The 27,452-nt window shown below is 33.2% G+C and overlaps 1 protein-coding gene across 2 annotated transcripts in view; it reads left to right on the top strand.

The window, feature by feature from the left end:
• Positions 1 to 27,452, top strand: part of LOC138702968 (sodium- and chloride-dependent GABA transporter 1-like) — a 135,939-nt gene that overhangs the window by 101,494 nt on the left and 6,993 nt on the right. For both annotated transcript variants that reach the window (XM_069830408.1, XM_069830407.1), the window contains exons 6-11: positions 9,342 to 9,474; positions 13,416 to 13,654; positions 18,081 to 18,297; positions 19,826 to 19,978; positions 23,620 to 23,823; positions 26,148 to 26,318. In XM_069830408.1, coding sequence (XP_069686509.1) covers positions 9,342 to 9,474; positions 13,416 to 13,654; positions 18,081 to 18,297; positions 19,826 to 19,978; positions 23,620 to 23,823; positions 26,148 to 26,318 — 1,117 coding nt within the window. The remainder of the gene's footprint in view (positions 1 to 9,341; positions 9,475 to 13,415; positions 13,655 to 18,080; positions 18,298 to 19,825; positions 19,979 to 23,619; positions 23,824 to 26,147; positions 26,319 to 27,452) is intronic.

Below are 27,452 nucleotides of genomic sequence, written 5' to 3'. Positions count from 1 at the left end.
GACTGCACATGCGCAGTACGATTTTTAATCGAGTCGTCTTCGTAACTGACGAGCAGTATACTTAATTAAATAGTGGCGCCAGCTGGGCTTTGCTACTTTCAGAGGAACTGTAGTTTGGGAAAACAGATCTGTCCCATAAATTCTTTTCAATGTAATACGGATAATGTAACTCAGACTGGCGACATGAAGAAGTCAATGTGTAATGTCAGACAACAATAAAGAGAAATTCACCATATTAGTGCTTCTAAAATATTTGGCAGTTAGAACCAATTTAAAGAATTTGAAAAATGTTATAGACTGCCTTAAGTACTGAGAATTTATATTGATATTTTCTTAACGAAGCTTCATAAAACTGTTAGGCCTACATGAATGTTTTAACTACTTTATTTTGTATAAAAATACAAATTTTATAAGAGTGAAATCTTTTCCTAAAACTTGATTTTAAATTGTTATATTTTCAGGTTGGAAGTTTACTATACTTTGTCAAAATTATAGAAAAGTTACCTTTATATTTAAATACATTTAACTACCACCATAGTTCTTGTTAAATATAATCATGTCTAGTCACTATTTCTAGACATGGATTTCGATTACTATCAGCAGTCGCAGTAAAATAATAAATTTTGCTTTTTAATATTTCGATTCAAAGTGAGTTTATTATTTTGTGTTTTATAAAATTCTTAGCAACAGCAAAAGCATATTCTTATAAAAACTTTTCTGCTATGTGTTCAATAATCAGATTTTATGTACCTCAAGAGCTAAATTACAGCTGAAAATTATTACTCTTCTATAGGTGAAGGGTATCTGGTAAATTTTGGTAATAGATATATTTTTTTCGGACAAAGGATTTGCAGTGTTAGTACATATACATTAATTAATTATAATAATAAGCAAAATACTTATGACATGCTTTGAAATGTCGGTTAAAATTCTGTGAGAGATTCTATTCTTTAAAATGTTCAAGTCTATTTCAAAATGTCCTGTTTAAATATTGAATACGTATATAAAATTATTTCAACGTACTGTAAAGTTACATAAATCTGGTTTATGTTTATAGAGAAGCAAGCACATGTTCATCTTTTTTATTTTAAAATTCTCACTTCTTTGCTAGAACTTAAACCGCAGCACTTATTTTTGAATATACAAATTCGCAAATATGAGAGCTTGATTTGTGAAAAATAATAAAATGTCATAAGAAAGATGAATTTAATACTATATTCTGCAATAGTGTTCATTGTTCTTTATGGCATGAAAAAATTATTGCCTTTCATAATTTCTTTATTTAAAGTTTATTGAATAATTATTATGACTTATATTTGTGTACAATATTGTTGTGAAATTAGTCTTTAAAGAATTTGTTTAAGATTTGAGTTGTAATAAATTGTTATTTTTTCTTATTTTAAGGAGGCTGTGAAAATACACAAACGAATCCATGACTTCAGTCTCTGTATTATGACTTCCTTGTCTGGTTCCCTCTGTTGAGATTTGACATTTATGTTATGTCGTGGGTACCCATGAAACAATCGAGATTTTAACCGACCCCTCTTAATAAAATAAATAAGTACTTAAATGTATCCTGATTTATTAGATAATAAGTGAACTACAAACTATAAATGAGGGCTAATATGATTAATTCAGTGTTCTGGAAATAACATTTTATTTGCCAAATCTCATAGAATGAATTACAAAATAAAGATACGACTTTTCATTTCATTATACTGCCAACAGATAGCGTAGCTTACTACACATTTTCTTTTATACCAATGTATTTATTGTAGAATAAACAATTGAATAGTAAACCGTGCATATTTAGAGCAAATGTAAACTTAATAAATCATCCTTCTGTGACGGATTAAAGTTTACCTGCCACTACAGTTCCGTTTTTATCAGTATGAATGCCATAGCTCTTCTGCTCATTGTAAGAAATGAGCTTAACTTGAATGCCGTCCTGAGTTTCATTCCCGATACTGCTAATATACTTGAAGTTTGTGATTGTGAATTGAGCTCTATAACAATAGACGGGATATCGCAATTATACAAACCTATGAAATATGAAAATAAAATATCACTTCTGTAATAGATGTTATCTTATTTTAATATTTCTTCCAATGTATATGCTTGTATAGTTATGTAATTAAAGGACAGTCTTTCCTATAACATAAACCCTACACCAGACACAATTTAAAACATTAAACGTTGTGTATTTTTTATTACAAATGTATGAAATTCAATTTCTCTCAAGTACATAAACAGTTTAATGAAATTAAATTGCAAATCATTGGAGTATAATGTAATGTAGTTTTTAATTTTATATAAGAGAAGCTTATTTACTTTTTATGTCAAGTATGCTATTTTTTTAGTAATAGATATATTATAATAATGCATGTCTATACTAAATGCTTGTATTCTTACACGAAGCTTGAGATAATTAACTGATCTGGAATCATTGAAAACAGAATATTATGGTATTCTATTTGATTTTACAATTCTATTACATATTTTTAATTTAGCAGATGAAATCCACAGTTAATGTAATTTTAAAATATTACAGTGATACATTCGTTAAGGGTATATGTACGTGAACGATCACAAGTATTATCAGAAAATGAAGGCTGTAAATTTTCTAAAATTTTATAAGGAAATGAACTCACAATTGGACAAAAATTACAAGGTACCACAAGAAGACTTATTAGAACTTAAATATCTAAAAAAAACTATAAAAAGGTTACTAATAATATTGTTTTAGAATATACCTTTTACTTTAAATTAAATTTTCGAAAATTTAAAAATTTTCACACATATTATTTCATAACTCCACAACCATTAGAGATAGAATTCTGAAATGCTGTACACTGATTTAACATGCATTTATACAAAATGTATACTACAATAATGTCCATTTATTTGAAAATAGAAAAATTAGGTCACAAAACAGTATGTAAATTTTAATATAGTTTATGCTCGACCATGCCGAAATGTAGTAATTATACACCTGGTAGCAGTCCTTTAATGCATGTCATTAAAGTACACCTACTCATTAAAGTACAGGTGTTCAGCCAATGACAAGTCACCTTACAGGTGTTCAACCAATGACAAGTCAGCTTTGTACCGTTATAAAACCGCAAGTATCGATTATTCTCGGATATGCAATCGAAAGAGAATTAGCGAAAAGTCACGGAGGCTGGAAATCCAATACTGTCGCAGAAGGTTATGTTCTGTTACTGTAATAATTAGAGTTAATTGTTAAATAATATTCAAATAAATTCAATTTGTCATCTCATTTTTCAATTCTAAATCAATTTCCAGGTTATACCAGAGTAATGTTCATCTTATTCTGTGCCAAGGTCAATGAAATTCGGCCTCGGAAAAAATCAATACTTTCGCGTCTGCGCACATCTCACAATTCAGGTCAGTTCGCACATAACCATAATTTTGAATACTTTCAAGTTAGAAATATGGTCGAGCATAAAAAGTCGTATGAAACTTGCCTATAATGGTAATTAAGACGCTCGTATGAAAATTATGAAACTCGCTTGCGCTCGTTCCATAAACAATCGTACTTGCGTCTTAATTACTACCATTATAGGCTCGTTGCATAATGTACTATTATATAGGACAAATAAAAATTTAATTGATCAAAGTAAATAACTCTACATGTCTGAGATTATTCTACTTTTCAGAAATAAGTGTTTATTACATACAGGAGAAATATTAAATATGTCAGAGAGACCATAACAATGTTCTAGTTACCAAATGATGTAACTGCAGATTTTATTTGTTTTTTTTTTTTCATACTCTGATAAAACTGGTTTGAAAAATATTATTAGTAACATTTTTCCATACTTTTATCAGATATTAAGTTCTAGTAAGTCTTGTTGTAGTGCCTTGTCATTTTTGTCCAATTGAGAGTTAATTTTCTTATAAAATTTTAGAAATTTACAGCCTGCATTTTCTGATAATATTTGTGGTCGTTCACGTACATATACCCTTAAAAGACTACCATAACTATGAAAAACTTATAAACCAGAAAAGTTCAATTTCACTATCATCCTTCCACATTCCCCTGTCTAATTTACACTACCCAAAGGAACTAAACATTTTATGCAGAAAAATTGTAAGTGCTTTTAAAAAGGACTGCATTATGAAGTTTTAGGACTGAAATGGGCAGATAATGTTTCTGAGATGATATCAAAAAGAAATTTCTGATTTATGCAAGTTATTGAAGATAAAAATCTACACTCTTATGAAAAATCTATATGTTCTAGGAACGTACTAAATGTCATGAGTATACGAGGTGTAAGAGAAAATCATGGAATTGCTCCCGTAACTCGGAATTAAAGGGCTAAAAAGTGAATCTATGTAACATGTTCCATTTTGTAATGTGGAGAGTATTAATTTGACTGCTCGACCCAGTATGTGTTAATACATGTTTATGCAAAGACGTGTTCGTGTTTTCAGGCAGAAAATGTCAAACCTGATAAATGAGGAACGCATGAACATTTAGTTTCTGCTACTAACAAAAAAATCGTGATGAAACAAGTTTTATAACAAATTATTAATTTAAAAAGTTGTTTCGTTTTCAATGAGTTACAAGAGGATCAGGTATGCCTAGTTCCTTGCGGCATTATTTTCATTTTTCTGACAGTGATTTCGGGAAAATTTTTACACTGATCTTCTTTGTGATTATTTTTTTCTGTGAATATTGGTCAAATATTTTCCTTTCCCAGGTTAACGCTCTCTGCCATTGGTCTGAAATTCAATCTTCGATTTTTCTAATCATTTCACGCACATTTCCAATGTTGCGATCAATAATTGATGTGAGGAAAACTTTCCTGAGATATTATCGGCTTTTGTACTTTCTGTACCCTTTGAAAACCGTCGGTGTCATTAAAAAAACACGCCTCCGTGACATGCAACATTACATTAAGCTTCGGTCAAGAGCTGGAATGTTTTCACCGCAGACTATGTAATGTAAAACGCTTGACTTTCGAGAAATTTGGTCACACTTTCTGTTAATACGGTGATGTCATTGTTTATAGAAGATTTTGTTTGGCTGACTGAAATTATGTGTTTAAAACATAAGGGAAAACAAAATGGATGCGACATCGTAATAAATTCATTGTTAACCGCATACAAATGGAGATGAATAATAAATTCGGGGAGAAGGCCTATAGACAGAAATATTTACTGAGTAACGTTATTGATCAATAATAACTGCTTTACTGTGTTAATATTTTATAAATTTTGGTGGTAAAATACATGGATGAGTAGTTTCGACGTAGTTTGCGTCATTGGAATGACGCAAACCACGTCGAAACTAGTCAGCAAGGTAACTTAGCATTAGAATTTATATAATATTAACACAGTAAAGCAGTTATTACTTGTTCAATAACGTTACTCAATGATTACACAAGTGCTAAAAGAGTGTATCCAAGAATGAAGAAATGTTCCATGTTCGCTAAACTGGAGAATTCCCACGGTATCTTTGAACCGTGCCGTTACGTTTAGCACCAAATTTAAGTAAATACACAATCTTGCCAACATAAGAACACGACGTTGGTGTGTGGCGTCGTTGGAGGGAGAAATTTGTTTCTTTTCTCTCTCTGCCTCCTTCGTTCTGAACATTACTGAGATATAGCACCACTGTTAGCTACAAGATATATTTGCGCAAATATATTGAAGTAGATTATGTGACCTATTACGTGACATAGATGAGAGTCTCGAGACAAAACAGTTTTGCTATATTTCTTTTTTTTTTTTATTAAATGTTAAGCACAGGAACGCCATTTCGTAATTTTATTTAAGAAACAAGCCAAACAAATTATCTTTGCACCAAAAACGGATGCTCCCTGGACCAAATTATCGTATTTTATAATTGTTTGAATGCAACAGAAGCCAGACGTCTTGCACTCGACTAATGCAGTGAATTATTAAGAATATAGTCGCGAATTTTACTACCACCATTTTGATTGTGTTTTGTTTGGCACGGCTCGGTACGGCCTGGTGACTAGTGGCTAGCGAGTAATGTCGACTATCGACATTGCTCTGCCGTGGGTATTATCCAGTTGTTCCGAAATGTTTAATTAATTGAACATAGTCTAATTCTAAAGTACTTATGTGTGAAATTAACTTAAAAATGAATCCAATTTTCTGGGATGAAATCGTTATTCATTACAATTTCAACCAACCCATCATATTAACACAGTTCTAGTATAGACTATACAGTCACGAATCTCAATACGTAGGGAATATAAATAATATATTTATTGCAGCCAAATGGCCATTTAGATTGCATTTAATTTACTTTTGTTTTTGCGTACTCGCTTATTGATTTTGTTCTTTTGGCGCATAGTTCACATTTCTTGCTGCACAATGTACACACGCATGAGTCACTCGGGTCGTGGTATGTTCTTGTCTTGCAGATAAGGTGATGGAATCCGTGGACTGCCAGTCTTATTACATGCCTGAGTTCAAAGTTTTCCTTCGTCCATTCTCGGTCTATCATGGCTCCTGTGGCGTAGAATTCTATTGGGGTGGCTTCTCTTTTCTCTCTAGTGTTGACAATAGTCGATGCGAAGTGTTCGTCTTGGGCAGCATCATGTTTGTCCTTAGGTCTTCAGTAAGGAAGGTCTCCCCAGCGAATAGGGATTATAAAGAATGGACACTTCGCGTCGGTACCTTTGATGTAGCCGGACCGATTTCAATGGCCTTCAAGCCAGCTAGAGCGTCAGATTCTGCTTTCTCCTTAGAGTTGGCGCTGACATCACACCAGCTAGCAGTCGACACAGCGGAAATATAACACATATAATTAATATATCTAGGTACATTATGTACTCAAATAAAATAAATTGGATCCATAAAATAATAAATCCTTCATTAACTGTAATGTCTAGACTCTAGAGTTCCTTTATAATGAGAGTTCAGACGTTGACCCCAACAACAATTAAAATATGTAATGATTTGATAGCGCTGAAAATGGAAAAACAAAACTCTCACGAGAAGTAAAACCATATACCTATATTATATTATATTATAAAAATATTAAACGAATTTGATACTTAACTTTATAATGTACCGGTATTATATTATTTTATAATATAATTTATGATATCTGAAATATAAAATATTATTATAACTAGTTTGTCACTGAGAAATAAGGAAAAGCTGTTAACTTGAATTTATTTGAAGCAAAGCGTTACTGGATTATGCAATGAGGTAGGCGATGTTTGGATCCTGTGTCTCAACTCTATTCTCAATTATTATGTTAGCGTATGCTCGATTACACTACCTCTAGCGCTTGAAAGTGGAACTATCCGCTGGCGCACAGAAAAACAAAACACAGGAAAATTCGCTCAGTGTCCATTCTTTATAATCCCTATTCGCTGGTCTCCCTTGCGAGTAAATATACAAATCTCGAGCGTGTGTACTTGGAGACTCCCATCGCCTCCCATACGTAGGGAATATGCATCCATAAATAGTTGCTAACCACTAGGATCGCTACTATCGCCTCATCACAGATAATTTGAAATAGTACCGGCACAATCTATTGTTCCTAGTACCCTCAACAACTCAAGCTTCGCGACTATATATACTAGACTATGATATTAATGTGTGAATCGTTTCGACTATCAATTGCATTGTTGTTTCGAGTAGAGACTAGGCCTCATGGAATGAGGAAGCATTCATTAATTCACGAAAAGGCTCTCTTATTAAATTTAAATGCGGTGAGTCTAAAGACAGAAACGAAAAAAATATAAAAATTTTATTTCAAACCACATACATCCTTATAATACCAACCATGCTCACAATAACAACCACGAACAGCATAAGCGTTTGACGCAATCTCCTGTCACTTTTTAGTATCAACTGAAATTTGATGCTGATGCGGTGTTGATTTTTCAGATGACATTTTTTTGCATGAACACGTCTTTAAATGAACATGACTCAACAGACTGATTGGAACAATAAAGCTGAAACTTGCCATACTACTATATCCAATACCTTACTATAATAATACCGGACAGCTGTATACTAACTAGCAGCATTGGCGTGAGTGCGAAATATCGCGGACCTGACATCTAGCGGAGAGGGATGGAATTACGTCCACATATACAAATATTAACATAGCGAGATTCGGACTATTGTTTAAAACGTGAGTTACTAATGTGGAATTATATATGAAACACTTCAGCTCACCTATCTCCATCATTGATGAAGATAAAAGGAAGATGAAAACGTCAATGTAACATAATCATATTTCTCTACACGACTGCGAAAGGCAAGGGTCCATAAGAGACCTGGAACTTATTGAAACAGGCATATAAAGTGCCACCAATTAAAAAAAAAATATGAAACACTTAAGAAATGTTGAATAATATTTAATGTAAAATTATTATCTTATATCAAAGCTGTATATTATGAGAAATATTGCATACTTCATATTACTTTCCGTAATTAATTGTTACATATTTTTTCTTTGATTTAGTGAGACAAAATCAATCTGATATTAGGAATGAATTTACAGTAATGTTTTATATACGCATTGCTGACAACTGCAAAGATAAAATTGATGGTAATCTGATGCTTGTAATAATTAGTAAAGGCATGTGGACAACAATAAAACTTAATTTGATAAAACCTTAAAATCCAATATATTTTAACTTCTATTCATTTATTAGGTCTAAATAAAAAAACTAATTTGTATTTTTCTGTCAACACAAAAACGAAGGAATTAGGCCTACTAAAGAATGTTGTTGACTCACGTTTTATGAACTGTCGGAAATCGAAAGTACGATTTGGAGCAGTTTGTAATGCTGCAATTGTCACAATTATAAACAGCACACATACACCCTGACATTTTAACACAGCACTAATTAATAAAACTATTAACTAGCCCAGCAACAATATACATAACAGTTGATTACAGCTTGTTTCGCGAGTATCTCCACACCGGCCGCCTAGGTAGCAGTACCAGCGTCATTCGCACGCAAAACTACTAGCTGTCCGGTATTATTATAGTAAGGTATTTGCTATATGATGGAACATGTTACATAACTCTACATGTAAATTAGGTTCCTTGCTCTTTACTTTCGGCTTACAGGAACAATTCCATTTATTTTCTTCCACAACTCGTATTGATATCACAATCAAAGCAAAAGATTCATGTGATCATATTTTTTTAACATTTTGTACCAATTAAATTGTATATAATTTTTAGATTGTACAGAAGTACGTTAGATTGGTTTCAGACTCATCAATGGATCATAGTTATTGTAAACATCGTAGATATCGACATACAATTATTTTTACATTCTTAACCGTTTTACTTCATTTCTTTTCAGAGAGAGAGTGCTGCAAGTCACCGACGGCATAGATGATCTCGGAGGAATGCAGTGGGAGCTGCTAGGATGTCTAGTCCTGGGTTGGGGCCTCGTCTACCTCATAATCTGGCGAGGTTTGCACGCCAGCGGAAAGGCAAGGCTCCATTCTTTTAATCTGATCTTGTTCTACAGGGACATCACTTTATTTTTACCAACATTTTTAACATTAACCTGACTATACTCGGAAATACTGTTGCCCCCTTCCATTACAGGAGTTTGATGTTACTAGTGCAATATGTAAACAAATCATTTTACTAGCTATAGGAGGAGAGAAAAGTAGTGTATTAATTTATCTTCCAGGTAAATACGATATTACGATTTTCAGTTTGTTTATTACTTTTACGGTATTTTATCAAAATGCAGTAGAGTAGTAACAATTTCTTTTCACAAATTCAGCTCTTCAGGCGGTTGTATTCATTATATAATGGATACTTTATTCAGCATATTACCGTACTTTCGGTAACTCTAATCTTCACTTCTGCTCAATCCACACAGATAAAGTTATTCAGTCATACTACACATCGTACCTGTGCGAAGTAAGCAGGGCCAGGTGTTTATGGAGATCTCGAAAATCACGACATTTAATAGATATACTATAGATTTTTACTAATCTTTACGAATTAAGTGATTCTGATTAATAATATGCGGATAAAACAATCACGACAAAACGGGAAATAGAGTTCTAATAGCGAAATATGAACACATTCGCGAATTATTATTATTGCGCCTTTTTATAGCGAATTTCATATTCTGAGTTCTTTTTTCGGACTTTTTTTTCCATTTCAATTTGTTATACATTCAAGTAGGCTACAATGCATAGTATTCCAGGTGTTCTGATTACATTAGTGAACTCAAAAGACGGAGAATTAAACATTTCACAAATAATTTGAAAGTATTAATTTGAGAGGCTGCAAGTTTTTTTTTTTTTTTTTTTTTTTTTTAAATGAATGTGTGTTAAATACAGTTTCAATCCAACAAATATTGTCTACTGGCCATACCGCACATTTACCAGAATCCAACGAACCTTTAATGTTAATTGTTTGGAAAGTAATATTCATACTGAGTTAATTGTATTTTCCAAAATTTCCATTAATATCCGACAAGATTACAAATCAATCTCCAACAATCTCCTCCGAAACTAAAATTAAAATACACAAATGACAAAATTAATCTCCATAAATACCTGCCCCTGGTAATAAGCTTCAATAATATAGGCTCTTCCTTCTATAGAAAACGCAACCATATTTCTGAAACGTACTATACTCTGTAATGTTTACTTCACTGCTAGCAGACTTCGAATGCAACAGCGACAGTAAGTTTGTATGGCTGACGGGAGCAAGGATATTAGCTAAAGGGGAGGGGGTCAAGTACATTCAGAAACGCAGGTACAATAAAAATGCAAGTAAAAATAAAGTGATGTCCCTGTAGTATATCATTTTAAAGTCTGACCACAGTATAAAGATCTTCCTATCTTCTTTATACTGTGGTCCGACAAGAAAGCTATTCATATAGTTGGTCTGAACTTTTAGTCATGTACAGTGGATACCCAAACTCTGAACGTCGTGTGTGAACGGTCGACTTCGTATCACGCATAGCAGCAGTGGCGAACATGTGACTCGCAAGCACATTGTGACTATGCATTTCTCTTGCTTCCTACCGTCCCCAATCCCCACCCTCTCACTCACTGGAGTCAAACTCCGTTCCATTTGTATTTGTCTCTGGCGTATCATCGCAATGTCTCTCTCGAAACCATGTACCTCTACAAAAACGAAAATTTCAAGTAGGATGGGAGGACGCATTTTTTTTTTTTTTGCTGCCATATGATGAGAATATTAAATGTATGATTTGTTCACAAGTATTACGAGGAAAACGGTTGTATAACATAAAACGGTATTATAATACATGTCACTTATGAAACATTAAAAGGTTGTGTTATTATTATTACTATTATTATTATTATTGTTTTCTAATGCCAGGCATTTGACAATAAAGTCATTTGACCTCTTAGACTGCAAAACGGTATTTGTCGAATACGGGGGGGGGGGGGGAGAGCCATTAATCCTTCCCATTGAAGTCGATACTTTTTCAGCAGATGTACGAATAATGCGGTTAGCTCACAGATTTACAATGTGATGTTAAATGAAAGCTAGATGTAAGGACTTGACAAATGTTGAACTTTTCAAATCTTTGCCAAAAAATAAATATCCGAAGCTTCGTTTTTTCGCTTGTTCACTACAACTTACGTTTGTGAAAAATTATTTTCTGCAATGAAAGTAGTAAAAACCAAATTTAGATCACGACTGACAGACAGATACCTTCGTGATCAACTACGACTGGCAGTAAGTGACATAATTCCTGATTTTGAAATTCTGTCACAGAACATTCTGAAGACAATTAATTTTAGGTTGTGATAATGTGTCCTAAGTTTTCTTATTCATTTCTTTCTTCGTTACACGTACTAAACATTAGTTTGTAATCTTATATTGTATAAAATTATTTTTAAATGCTTGACATAAGGCAAATGAAAATCCGTTAATAAGTCACAGTTTCTTCACTTTCCCTTCGAGTGTTCGCCTCCCACCATAGGTGCTATGCACGTTGCAGGTTACACAGTGGCTCGGCGCACGATCACATTTTCGCCACGGCTGCCGTATTGTAACGAGCCCAAGCAAAATAAATGCAGTGTAGTTGTGACATACAGAGTGATTTATATAGAACTGACACATTTCTTTCATTAATTGTTTCAAAACGAATTGTGCTAGCGACAACTTATTATACCTAAAATGTAGAGGAATTTTGGGAGATTATTTACCTCTATAGCAAATGTTGTCCGGCGTTGTCAAATCCGGAGATCTCGGTGGCCACAGGTTCCTGGAAATTATTCGGTCGTCACATAACCGGATAAATGGAACCATGCTTCATCTGTGAACCATGTGATGGACAATATGGCAGGATTTTGCACAATGAACGTCTGAAACCAACGACAATAATTCAATCTTTTATCCTTATCTGGTTCCTGTAGCTGATGAACAACCGTAACCCTATATGGCTTTAGGCTCTCTGACACATTGAGTAGGTGTACCCTGTCTCCTGCGACAAACGTCTTAATGATTTTTTGGGCGACTGCTCCAGTCGTGCTCTTACGTCAACAACAACCGTGGGAAGCCTAGATGAACGATGCTTGCCCTTTTCACTCACCAGAGATCCAGTTGTTTCCAATTTGTTTACCAGTCCCAGTATTGTGTTTCTTTTGGGAGGATTGCGAACACCAAATTCTCTCTGGTATGCCCTTTGAGTAGCTGTAATTGAATTCGTAATCCAGTATTGCTTCACAAGGAAGAGTCGTTGATTTAATGTGTACTGAATTTTCACGTTGACACAAAATGTCGAAAACAGCTGCCAACAATAGGAATACAACATAAACACAATTGTATATACCACTGCCACCGGGTGCTTGCCCACTTGCAGTGTAAATAAATACATACATTCACGGGAATTTCTAAAACGGATCGACTGTCAGGATAGCAGACGTAGTAGTACGTAGATATTATGATAATACTTTGCTAAATCAAATGTTTAAATAATGCATTATGAAGTTCAATCAGCAGAAATTATTAATTAAAAAAAATTAATATCAAATGACAAACATCTGCGCATCTAGTGACTTATTGTCGTTGGTTTTAGACGTTCATTGTGCAAAATCCTGCCATATTTTCCATCACATGGTTCACAGATGAAGCATGGTTCCATTTATCTGGTTATGTGACGACCGAATAATTTCCAGGAACCTGTGGCCACCGAGATCTCCGGATTTGACAACGCCGGACAACATTTGCTATAGAGGTAAATAATCTCCCAAAATTCCTCTACATTTTAGGTATAATAAGTTGTCCCTAGCACAATTCGTTTTGAAACAATTAATGAAAGAAATGTGTCAGTTCTATATAAATCACTCTGTACAATGATTTGCCCATTGTACTGGTATGTACCCAACACTATGACTATACTGCGAGCCGCACTATATGTGTGTTGCAGATCATCTGGTTCACGGCGCTGTTCCCGTACGCCGTGTTGTTCGTGCTGCTGGTACGCGCCGTGACTCTGGAAGGCGCTGACCAGGGCCTGCTGTACTACGTGACTCCGAGGTGGGAGGAGCTGCTAGGGCCGGGTCCCTGGATCGACGGCGCCACACAGATCTTTTTCGCGTACAGCATCGGCACAGGTGCCCTGCCAGCTCTGGGCTCGTACAACAAGTTCCACCACAACTGCTACAAGTGAGTGGCGCAATTACATTTCACAGAACTTACTTCATCTTATGCATAGAGGAATTGAATCGGTTATTGTTGAAAAGAACTAAGTCCACTTTTTAAAACATCACATATTCATCATATATGAGGTCTCGCCCACCTCATTGAATATTACACGACTACTATGAAGTAGCCAATGTCTATTATCACAATTTTATTCGAGAAAAATTCGTTCCGGCACCGGGAATCGAACCCGGGACCTCTCAGCTCTACGCGCTGAGTGCTCTTTCCAACTGAGCTATGCCGGGACACAATCCACGGTGCCGGACGAACTTTTTAAAGTTTTGAGATAATCGAAAAAAACTTTTTTGTGGATAATCTATCGAAGATTAAACCAAAATACATTGTACACATATATTTCATATGTACAATATATTTTGATTTAATCTTCGATAGATTATCCACAAAAGAGTTTTTTTCGATTATCTCAAAACTTTAAAAAGTGGACTTAGTTCCTTTCAACAATAACCGATCCAATTTATATTTTCAACTACACCCCTGCTATGGCTCAGGCAGCAGCGCTCTTAGCTATAAATTCCGAAATTCGATTCCCAGCAAGATAATTAAAATGTACCTCTTTCTAATTAGAGCTGCATGTATGTCCTTTATCTTATGTTAAACCTGTAGGCTAATATTAAGCGGCGGCCAAGGAGCTCCGGTGTAGGATTGCCAGATGTACGGTTTTCTTCTTCTTCTTCTTCTTCTTCTTCTTCTCCTCCTCCTCAAGGCACTACAACTTCAAAATTGAATGTCTTGGCCTTCTCAACAATTTTTTTTCCAGGAACTTCTATTCTGTATGACCATCATTCAATCCGTGATTCTTAGCTTCCTCAAATCATTCACAATATCATCTTCCCAGCGGCTTTTCGGTCTACTCGCTGCTTTAGTTCCCAGATTACAGTTTTACCCGGAACAATACGGCTTTAGTTCTTTTTATTCCGCGAATCTTGAACCGTACTCACAATGTTCCGTTTTCACAGTACTTACGTCTCATTTTCAGTGTGGTTGGTGGCTGTGTAGTATGTATGGCAGTACCAGAAAAATTGGTGTATTTTATAGATTAAACTGGTGCACAAAAACCGAAAAATATTGTACTTGTAATAAAGTTCTTAATAAGCTTTTCCCCATTTACGGCGATTATTGTCAGTAATAGCTACAAAATGGAAGGATGAAAGGAATAGAATGCTACAAACATTATAAAAAAATTAACTTTTAGTATAATTCAACAATGATGAACGCTGTAGTGAATTTTACAAGAAGGTTTTGTTACATAAATAAATAGTTAAATACGACATATTCAAGTGGAAAATAATTGGAATTGGAATTGTATTTATTAGCCGTCAGAATACAAGGATTCATGGCATCGTCAGATAACAATTACATGTTGATACAATGGTATAATAGTAATGTAAACAAATACAATAGTAATGACAACAATTATAATTACAACATAATAATCACTTTCTAATATTGTGTATTTTATTATAATGACAATCTTGTCAGTTTGTGCTTCTACCAGGTACATGAAGAGGAAGGTAAGGAGCAGTAAACAGGGAAAACAACAGCAATCAATAACAGTATATAAAATAGAGATTGTTACATTTCCTGTTCAAGATTTAAATTTAGGTACTCGTTTATGCTCAGTGGCATGTGCTTCAACAGTATATTTTTTACCGATTTCTTGAAAATTTTTTGGGTAATTTACACTTCCTGATATGTAAGGGGAGCTTGTTGTATAATTTACAACCATTATGAGATATACTGTTAAGACTTCTGGTAAGCCTGTGGTATTTTAAATGCATATTACTGGAAGTTCTAGTGTTGTAGTCATGGTATTCAGAGTTTGGTATAAACTGTTTTGCATTCTGATGGATGTAACAGACTGTTTCTAATACGTAGATACAGGGGACCGGTAGTATATTGAGCTCTTTAAAAATGCCTCTGCTCGCAGTCCGTATTGGAACTTGTTTCATGATTTTTATTATTCTCTTCTGTAATTTTAGTATCTGTAAGGATTTTGATGATGAGCCCCAAATGATTATGCCATATGCAATAACTGAGTGTACATAACCATAGTATATTGACAATAGAAGCTTCAGGCGATATTTTGGTTAAGATACGAAAGACATAACATAATCTGGACAATTTTTCATTAAAAAATTGTACATGATATTCCCATGTTAGATTTGAGTCAATGTATATGCCTAGGAACTTTGTATAACTTTCTTCCTTAATCCTGATATTATTAAGAAATATTTGGACAGGATCGTGTAATTGATGTTGGCTAAAGTTTATACAAATGGTCTTGTTTGTGTTTAGTCTTAACTTATTGTGTGATAGCCATTTCTCTAAATAAGTTGATGTTTCATAGATTTTGTTAAAGGTTAAATATAGGACTATATAAAATGAAAGAGTAAGTTTACATATTACATGACGTAATAAATAATTACAATACGGTATAATACATAAATCATAATATTAATTGTATTAATCCATATGTAATACATTGGTTGGGTCAATGGTTCAGAAGAAAGTGTCTACTGAAGGATGCACTGGAAGGAATGGTGAACGGGAGAAGAGTTCGGGGCAGAAGAAGATATCAGATAATAGACGACATAAAGATATATGGATCATATGAGGAGACAAAGAGGAAGACAGAAAATAGGAAAGATTGGAGAATGCTGGGTTTGTAGTGAAAGCCCTGCGTTTGGGCAAAAACTTCTTCTTATACACTCAATGTTTTTTTTTTTTTTTTTTAAGAAACCGAATGTGGACGAAAGGTGTTCCTTATTTTGCATTTCAAAATCTGGCAACCCTACTCCAGCGGTTCTGAATATCTAACTAATAATAAATCTGTAGCCGAAATTTTTCTGGTAATTTTCGATTTTACAAAAATAATTCGTCCTAACATATATAATTAACCACCCTGAAACCGAAAATCGCTTTTTTGAAATTTTTGTTTGTATGTCTGTCTGTATGTTTGTTACCTTTTCACGCGATAATGGCCGAACGGATTTCGTTGAAAATTGAAATATAAATTAAGTTCGTTGTAACTTAGATTTTAGGCTATATGGCATTCAAAATACATTATTTAAAAAGGGTGGTTATAAGGGGGCCTGAATTAAATAAATCGAAATATCTCGCTTATTATTGATTTTTGTGAAAAATGTTACGTAACAAAAGTTTCTTTAAAAATAATTTGCGATAAGTTTCATGCCTTGAAAAATTTTGATAGGACTGATATTTAATGAGATAAATGAGTTTTAAAATTAAAATAACTGCCATCTAAGGCCGTGTAATGAATTGAAAAACAAATGACTTCGTCTATAAGGGGCCTTGGACAGCAACAATCGAAAGCTATGAAAGACAGCCTACAGAGAATGTTTCTGTGTTTGTATGAAGTAATATCGGAAGCTAAATTAACCGATTTGTATAATTAATTATTATTTCACCATTGGAAAGTGTAGTTTCTCTAGATGGACATAATGCTATAATGTTATTACAGTAACTTCTGATATAATATAATATAATATAATATAATATAATATAATATAATATAATATAATATAATATAATATAATATGTAATATTATATAATATAATTTAAGCTATTTGAAGGGTTCAGAACCATAGTGGGCCAAGCGCCATTTACTGAATACGTAGAAAACAAGGGTTAAAATTAAGTTATTACCATAATTCAATGGAAACCTATAACAAGTAAAATAAAATATACACATTAAATCTAAATGATGTCAATCTTCATTAAATTATGGTTTCATGTAATAAAAATTAGAAACATGTTAAAGGAATTGTCATTGCACCAATGAATGTCTCTGGATCAAAATGATCGCATTTTAATGATTCGGATGCAATTTTAATTAAGTAACATAATAAACGATTTATCCTTCTATCAAACACGAATGTTCCCTGGATCAAATGTCCTATTTTAATTATGTAATTACTTTATATTTATTTCTAACGGGTACAGCGGAGCACACGGGTAAGGCTAGTTATATAATATTTGTTTATAATTTTCAAAGATTAGCATCACGAAGATGACAAATTTATTTATTTATTTATTTATTTATTTATTTATTTATTTATTTATTCACATGCATTTGTACATATTTACTTAATTATATGCCTGTTTACTTAGTTGTTTACTAACATTTATTTATTTTTATTTATTTATCAATTTAATAACTAGTGAAAAAATAGTTCTTCACTTGTCATTATTCGCATGGCTCATAGATGTCGTTAGTATTGAGAAGCATAGACCATTCAGTCAAAGACTATCCAAAGTACCTATACCACAAGTGGTGGTTATACTGGCAAAGAATGATGGTGGTGGTACTATCAAGTGCTGAATGTCCTGAACATGTTGCTTGCGCAGGGATGCCCTGATCACGTGCGTAGTGAACACGCTGACGTGTCTGCTGGCCGGCTGCGTCACCTTCTCCATCCTGGGCCACATCGCGCAGGAGCAGGGTGCCGAGGTGGCAGACGTGGTCAAGAGTGGGCCAGGCCTCGTCTTCCTCACGTACCCGGAAGTGGTGCTCAAGCTGCCGGGCGCACCCGCCTGGGCGGCCATCTTTTTCTTCATGCTTGTGGTAAGACAATGAAATTAAAAACATCGCCAGGAAAGACGAAGATATTGACATAAATATCTCAATTTGAATGTGAATTTATTGAAATTATAAATTACATAATACATATTTAAAATATACAGCTTGCATCCAAAAGAGCTCGTGCTTGGGGTAGTTCCAGTTACATAATATAATACTGGTACTATACTTGTTTTTTTTAAAGATGGGACATGACAGCAGCGTTGCGATCGGAAAAACTACTGAATGTCACATAGCGTGGTAGGCCTGTTGCTATGGTAACAACGGTTGAGTTGCCAAACTTACAGTTTCCATATGGCGAGTGCTTAATAGCTCTCTTGGCGACATTTATTGTGCACACAATGTTAGCATTGGGACGTTTCGTCTTTAATTCTTTGTCGATTTTTGTATTGTTTTCTTATTTTCGCGTCAATTGTCAATGGATGTTTTAACGTCAGACATCTTAATGACAATTGTTAGCTACAATCAGCTGGCAGCGTGATAGTCCATATTGGCAACATGGCACTGTAGTTCCAAGTTCGGCCGCTTAACTGTTATGTCCCATCTTTCAAAAAAACAAGTATAGGAGTTAAGTTATATAACTTAAATTATTGTAAATAGAAACTAAAAAAAAAAACACTAGTCAAAGAACAATTCTTTGCATACATCTAAAATCTGATTAGTGTAATATGTAACTACAGATTTCGCCCAGTATTATGAAATGTTTCTATGTCACCTTTATACTTAGGCCTACAACGATTTTTATGAAAAAATTCAACAGAGTTAAATTTGTGAATTTTTTTCAATATTTTAAACACAAAATTCGAAATTCGTAAAAAATCAAATGTGTTGGGAAATCAACAGGTTTCGACAAACGAATTTGAATTGATATTTTTCGGAGAAAAAACAATGGAATAATATGATATTTAGGAATTCCTCCCCAAACCAATTACTACGTAGCTAAACATAGAATCCATTATTGGTAATATATATTTCTTAAAATATGAGTAGGTAAATAATTGAGCGGCTGAATGGAATAATGGCCCATCCCTCTTCCAGTAAATTTTCAGATCTATAACATTGCTAATTTTTTATTGTAAATATTTAAGCCTTGCATCCTTCTGGGCTTGGTATTGCGTACAATAAACATCAATCTTTCTACCTGAAAATTTATAGGGCTCTAGGTTAATTAATTGCATAAAAATTACATGCTTAATTGAAACCTGTCATTTTGAAAATAGATTGGGATGGGCCGTTATTCCATTCAGCCACTCAATTTTTTTCTGGTTCTCTTCAGTTCTAACAGTCCCGTACCATAGCGCCGTAATCTAAGACATCATGCCTGGGCTCACATTACAGAAAGCGCTCTAATTGGAGTCCTCATGGGAAGGAATTTTCTCGTGAAATTTAGGCCAGTGTATGGGAGTGTACGAAACACCTGTCACTTTTTATTATACTTCTGTAATGAAAATTTAGAAACCATGTTCAATTATTTTGAACTTAGTAATAACAATGATATGTCTTTGTTCTGCAGATACTGGGCATCGACAGTGAATTCTGCATAGTGGAATCTTTTGTGACCGGTATGGTAGACAACTGGCCAGAAGTACTGCGGCCCCACAGAAAGAAATTCACTTTCGGAATGTGTGTGGTCATGATGGCGCTTGGAATACCCATGGTTACTCATGTAAGTGGAAACAGTGTTGCAGTTAGTCGTTACATTTTAAGAAACAGGCAACTTTATTGCAGTAGTTCGTTGCTTGTAACTTTAAAAAAGACGGTAAGCTTTCAGATAGTTCCGTCCATTGATCAATTAATAAGATGTCTTGGGGAAGTGGGAGAATTTCCCTCAAGAGAATTGAAGCGTCGGCTGGAACAACGTTGTAAGTTACAAAATTTTCATTCGGCGTGTTTCCGTGTAATAATGTTGTATGTCATGTTACCTTGCTATACTCTTTGGCTTGCAACTGTCCATCAATGCAGTACGTGAAATTTGTCCACTCAAAAGTTTGCTACCCTATAAGAACAACGTTGTACGTGTACACATTTTTGCAGCTCCTGTAAATTTTACCAAATGTAACTTATAACGTTGTTCCAGCCGACGCTTCAATTAATAATTGAACCATAACATACTTATAAAATATATTTTTAAATTAATCAGTAAACGTAAACAGACCTACAAAATATATTTGAAAATATGTAAGGTGGTTATCACTCTCTTGTTCTCCTGAAGACGAGGGTAGCTATAATCTTCCAAATGTTGCGAGTTTTTTGTGTGTACTTCAACATCAATGGTAAGAGTTCAAGCTATGTTTCTTCTGAAAAAATAATACCTATACCACGACATTAAAAATTACAAAAATCAATAGGTGCATAGCTTTACTGTGCTGCATATAATACTGGTATGTAGGAGAAGAGTTGATAAACAGCACACAGAAAAAGAGAAGAAGGGGAATACAGAAAGAACAAGAAGAATTCAAGCAGTACAAGAGAAATGCAAGGAAAATATGGGGAATACAATGAGAAAAAAGTAGATAAAAGGAGAATGCAAGAAGAAAAAGGGGAAGACAAGGAGAACAAAGATTGATACAAGGAGAACAAGGGGAACTCAAGGAGAAAAATGGAAATATAAGTATGTATGTATGTAATTCTTCAATTATTGATTTTCTAATAATTAGGAATAGCAGAGTTGATGATGCTAGAGCTTGTACAATAAAGTACTTTATTGAGGCTTGTGTTGTGTATACGTTCTTATTAGTTGATATTAGAGGAATAAATGATAATAAATTAATTTCTAATCCTATTCATGCCCCTAATCATGAATTTGATTAAATTGAAATTAATATACCTCTTATTAGAGTTGTTAATAAGAGGATTTTTGTTGAATTGTTGGTCATTAGAGAAGAGAGGATTTCCTCTATAAATGGGGTATGAACCCATTAGCTTATTTAGCTTACTTTTCTAATATAATGTATGTTTATTATACATTTTGGTGTATGATGCACAAAAATTTTTGATATTTTAGGTAATAGTTTAATTCTATTAAATGTAATAAAGGTAATTTTAGATTACTTTATTTATCCTATCACGATAACCCTTTATTCAGGCACTTTATTTTTGTTATTTTAAGATAATGTTTTCTTTGTTGGTCTTACATTTATAGATTATAATAAATATTCTATTAAATGTTGGTAATTCGATTTTTTGTTAATATAAGGTTATATATATATATATATATATATATATATATATATATAAATTAATTATTTAAATAAAATAACCTATTTTACTAAAAAATAGGTTTATTTATATTATAATAATTAATTTATATATAATACAGATTATCTATGAATATACAGCATTATTGTTGAAAAATAGAGGTATGTATATATATATATATATATATATATATATATATGTATATGATTTATATTAATATAAATCTAAATTATTAGTATATATATTATTTATATAAAAAATATATTTTTGTTAAATCTATTTATCAATAATTAATTATTTAAAATAGGTCCTTATATATATATATATATATATATATATATATATACTTATATAAAATAAATAATTGACGGGATATAAATATTATCGATAGTGATATTAAACCTTTAATGTATAAATAATAGTAACAGTATGTATTTATTTACACTGCAAGTGGGCAAGCACCCGGTGGCAGTGTATATACAATGTCAACAATACATGATAAAATGATAAGCAATACACAATAAAATTTACAATACACAATACAATTTTACAACACATATACAATTTTATACACAATACAATAATAATACACAATACAATTTAACACAATAATAATAAAACATAAAATAAAATACCTAATTTTACAATACAACCTTCTTAATTATGTATAGGCCCTACATAAGTTTCAATAGTCTTTCACTTTACTCTCATCTCATTCCCTGTAGTGGCACTATGACGGATTTCACTGACACTCTAGCACACATTTCACTGACACTCTGTAACACATTTCACTGACACTATACAACACATTTCATTGACGCTATAAATTATCACTGATCGGAACTGTTCACTGCACTGTAAAACCATAACTTCACTGACTCACCTCGCTTCACTGATACAACAGTTCAAATAAGTCAAATAATTACATCCTTATGCATACTTATAAACAGAACTACATTTAAACTAAACATTTCTAGTCTAAGGCCCTCTTACACTCTATTTTAAAATAATTTACAATTCAAATCAAGAAAGTAAACTCGTCAGGCTAGATAAATACATGTCACCTTAAAAAATTAAATGTTGAATGTCACCTTAATTTTAGTTTGCACTTTATACACAACTCTTTAAATTATTCTTGAATCTCCTTAAGGAAGGACAGCCCTCAAAGACCGCTGCAGGTAGGTCATTCCAATCATTTATAGTTCTATTTAAAAATGAGAATTTACCTACATCCGTTTTCTGTTTCCTACATTTGATTTTAAAATCATGATCGTTCCTACCATAGTACGTTGGCTTTTCTAACCGAGCCGTTATGTCTACCCATGCTTTCTGACCTAGATGTGCTCTATATAATGATGTTATTCTAGTTTTCCTACGTCTGTTTTCCAAAGTTTCCCATTTAAGTTCTTTTATCGTATCGTTTCCATCTTCTCTTTTACCTTTAACATGAGGAACATGAGGAATATAAGGAGAACAAGAGAAGACAAGGAAAACAAGGAGAACATGGGAATATAAGAGAAACAAGGTGAACACAAGGAGAACAAAGGAAATACAAGAAGCACAATGGGAATACGAGTAGAAAGGGAACAAGTGGAATGCAAGGAGAACAAGGGAATACAGTCAGAACAAGAGAAAGACGAAGAGAAAAGGGGGAAGACAAGAAGAACAAGAGGGATACAAGGAGAACAAGGGGATTACATTTTTATATGACAATTCCTAAGTTAGCTCCCATATCTACTGAGGAGGTAGACATAGTTCTGCATAAAAAAATATATTTCAAATTGCAAAAATAAATCAGTAAAAACCTCTGTTTATTAATTGTAATAGCATAAATATTTGCACTTTTGTACATATTTTATGAAAGACACCAAAGAAAAATTAAACTTTTTATTAGCTTCTTCAAATGAAATAGGTAATTGTCAGCCTATTTATTTCGTTGATAGTAACTAGAAGGAACTTGAAACAGACATGATGATGACAATAACGATTATGACAAAGATAAAAATAACAATAATAACGTTATAAATTGCATATTATTATTAATATTATTGTTGTTTTCATCATTGTTACAGTGATTATAATAATAGAAATTGATGTGCCTCATTTCAGGGTGGAGCATACATTTTCCAGCTGATGGACTTCTACTCAGCCAGTGGCATGTCTTTACTGTGGGTGTGCTTTTTCCAAACAATTGCGATTTCTTGGATTTTTGGAGCACAGAAATTTATTGACTGTGTACAACAGATGATGGGTATCCGCCCCAATAAATTCTGGTATATTTGCTGGGTTTTCTGTGCACCTGTTGTGATGGTGGTAAGTGTGCCTTTACTGTATACAGATCATCAAATCATAGAATTCGATACTGTATCAAAAGCAAACATTATCAATTTCTCTATCTTCCATAATACTTATGCAATCTTAAAAAGTCTGGATGCTTAGTCGATTTTAAGTTTTCAGTTGTCATAGTAACCAATTAGTGTGTTTATAAATAACTTTTTTAATGTTGAATTTAACGTCAGTTTAATGCTGTTGAAATGTTGTTCTATCAATTTCCATGTCTGGTACAGTTTTCGGTAGCCTTTTTATGGTTTTGTACACATTATGGTTTTATGAGTTAGCAAATGCAGAGTGATTTTTTTCCAGAAACTTGTAGAAATTAGTTTGGTTAAGGCCTTCTGATGCAAATATATGAGGAAGGTCTAGCAACATAATATATTGCTGTGACGTTCATCGTCATAATCACAGAGATCACATTTTGTCAGGAGTGATACTTACACATATAGATGGTAGTCTTATTGCAATATATAATAGGGTGGTAGATAAGAAGTGTTGGTGAAAAGTTAATATTACATTTGAGGAGGAATTGGATCGTGGTCCTTTAAATTGGTTACTATAATCCCGTCGCTCTAATTTTCGGCAGCCAATCACGTTGCAAGTCGGCTACATTTAAACGTGTGCGTCTTGTGATTCGCTGATGAAGACATTATGCATTTTCTAAGGCTTGATAAATACTTAATATAATCGCCCGCCATTTTGGCTCTTTCGTTGGCGTTCGCAGAAAGCACACGAGGACGTTATTTGCCGCACAAATTTTTGCTGAATTACAGTGTGTTTGATTTATTACCATAGGAGCTACGACATGATAATGTTTAACAGTATGGCAAATAGATTCCTTGTCTGGTAGCTCGGCAACGAAAGAACAAAAATGGCGAATGATACTACCTACATAGACTTTATAGAGCCTTCACTTCCTAAGACGTAAGCAAAGAGGAGGAGTCATGCTGGGAATAACAGCGTCGCGACTATAACTCAGCATTCGCCTGAAGGGACTAGAAAAACCACAAAAAAAAAAAAAGTCAGGATAGCCGGCCTTGGGGATCGAACTCCCAGAGCTTCTAAATACAAGGTTTACCATGCTCAGTATAAATAATCCTGTATATAATAATTAATTTCTGACATTTTGGTGTCTCGGAATATATGAACTGCTCAGCTCTTTCATTATCATTTCGTCATTTGCAAGAAGCAAAATTTAAGAAATAAAATTACTTGGAATAGATTTAGAGTTCATCTGCGATTTATGTTTCTAATTTCAAATAAATACTGATTCATTTAAATGAAAAATATTACAGTCTACATCAATCCTTCCTGTTTAAATTGATTCGTAGGCACTGAAAATGAATGAAATCGGTCCAAGAGTTTAGTAGAAATTGTTGTACACATACATACAGACAGACAGCATGCTCAAAATTATGTTTGCAGTGTCAAAGATGTTAAAATCATGCATATCCGCGAAAATTTCGAAATTGAAATTGTATCAGTGCAATATTTTTACTAATAAGAAAATATAAAAAGATGTCATTCTTCTGTACAAATACAGATCAGATTATTAAGATCTTGTAACAATTAGCAAAGATATGAGTAATTTTACTTAATCCTTCCCTTTTAAAAACTTATGCATTTTTTAACGAATGGAAATAGTAAAAATACAGTTTGTATGTCGCTGTTAGTAAAGAAGATGAAATTTCTGTTCACACTTCATGAACCAGAAATCCAATTCAAATTTTTAAACTATGAATGATTAAAAAATAAAGATATCTTTGCACTATGATACCACAGTCTAGTATATACAGTCACGAAGCTTGAGTTTATGAGGGTACTAGGAACAATAGACTGTGCAGGTATTATTTCACATTGTCTGTAATGAGACGATAGTAGCGATCCTAGTAGTTAGCAACTATCTATGGATGCGTATTTACTACGTATTGAACTTCGTGACTGTATATACTAGACTGTGATGATACTATATTTGAATTAAAACAATTGATTTGACATTTGAAGGCGTTCAAGGGTATCCATGGCAATATCTCTTCCCCTGTCTTTGTGACCAATAACACGCTACTGCTCCCTATATGCTTCACCTATAATCTATAGCCGTAGCGTCTTATTGATTACAAAGAGAGGGAAAAGGATGTTGCCATGAAAACCCACAGACGACATCTAAGTCACAAATTAATTGTTGTTTTAATTCCACGATGGTTTTCTTCTACAAATAAGTGAGACAAATGGATGCACACAAAAACATTTTCAAATACCCATAATATGATACAAGCGTCATCTTTCAAAATGTTATTTTTCAGGCAATTTTTATCTTTTACTGCGTGGATTATGAACCAACTACGTATGGTAAATCATATAGATACCCACGTTGGGCAGAAGTTCTTGGCTTCTGCATGAGTTTTTCTTCCATGATCTGGGTTCCTGGGTACGCTATCTACTACCTTATTGCAACACCGGGATCACTAAAGGAGGTAATTTCAATCTTTCTCTAAAAAATATATATTCATAAAAATGTCTATATTGTAGAATGGATTCCACTATATCAAAGCACTTTAATGGTTTCATCTTTATTTAAACTTTGAATTTGTTTGAATGGCTTTCTTTTATTTTTACCATTTTTGGTTGATTTATTGATTATATTGTGGCACTAGAGTCACATAATAGTCTAAAATGTCCTGACTTTTGAATAGCCATATCCTCCTGAGTCCTGGGAGTATAGTATACTGTATCATACTTTGTATATGATTATGATATAAGATGTATGTGCAGGAGCCCGAAGTATAGTACAGGTATAATATACCTGTATTGTGCCTTAACTGTAACCTGCAGAATTTTTTCAGCATTTTTCCTCTTGTCAGTGACTCTTGTCTTGAAGTGTAGAATTATATCAAAATGCAACACTGCTACAGTACCGGTATTTAATCATAGTAGTAATTTAGGCCCAAGAATATACAACAAATTTATATTTAAATATCCTAATCTGGTCAATTCTAATAGTTCTATATTCAATTAAAAAAGCTAAGTATGCATTTTATAAATAATGAAACATTTTAAATTTAATTTATATATTCTTATTGTGTAGTAGACATAAAACAAATTGTATTAAATACAGTAAAATCCCTCGTAACCGGCATCCAAATAACCGGCAATACCAAAACAATGGTACGTTTGGCTGGGTAAAAAAAAGTTTAAATCTGCTGTATTGCCACAGTCTGAGCCATCAGTTTTGACACATTAGGCAGTTCACACGAAATTTAATTTTCAGTGAATATTCGAACCTAAAATTAGTGTATTATTTGTGTTAACTTATGCGATGTGTTGTAATAAACAAAATCCACACAGTATTTAAGTTTGTTTAATTATGTTCAGGCCGTCAGTGTTGCCACATTAAGAAGTTCACACGAAATTTCGTTTTCAGTGATTAGTCGAACCTAAAATTAGTGTATTACGAGTATTTGTGTTGTGTGATGTGTTTTAATAAAGAAAATCCACACAGTTTTTATGTTTATTTAGTTATATTCGGGCCGTCAGTGTTGCCACATTAGAAATTCGCACGAGCTTTAATTTTTAGTGAATATTCGAACTTAGAATTAGTGTATTATTTG

The sequence above is a fragment of the Periplaneta americana genome, chromosome 7 (genome assembly GCF_040183065.1).
Source record: "Periplaneta americana isolate PAMFEO1 chromosome 7, P.americana_PAMFEO1_priV1, whole genome shotgun sequence".
NCBI classification, from domain to species: domain Eukaryota; kingdom Metazoa; phylum Arthropoda; class Insecta; order Blattodea; family Blattidae; genus Periplaneta; species Periplaneta americana.
This window is presented reverse-complemented; position numbering and strand designations above follow the sequence as displayed.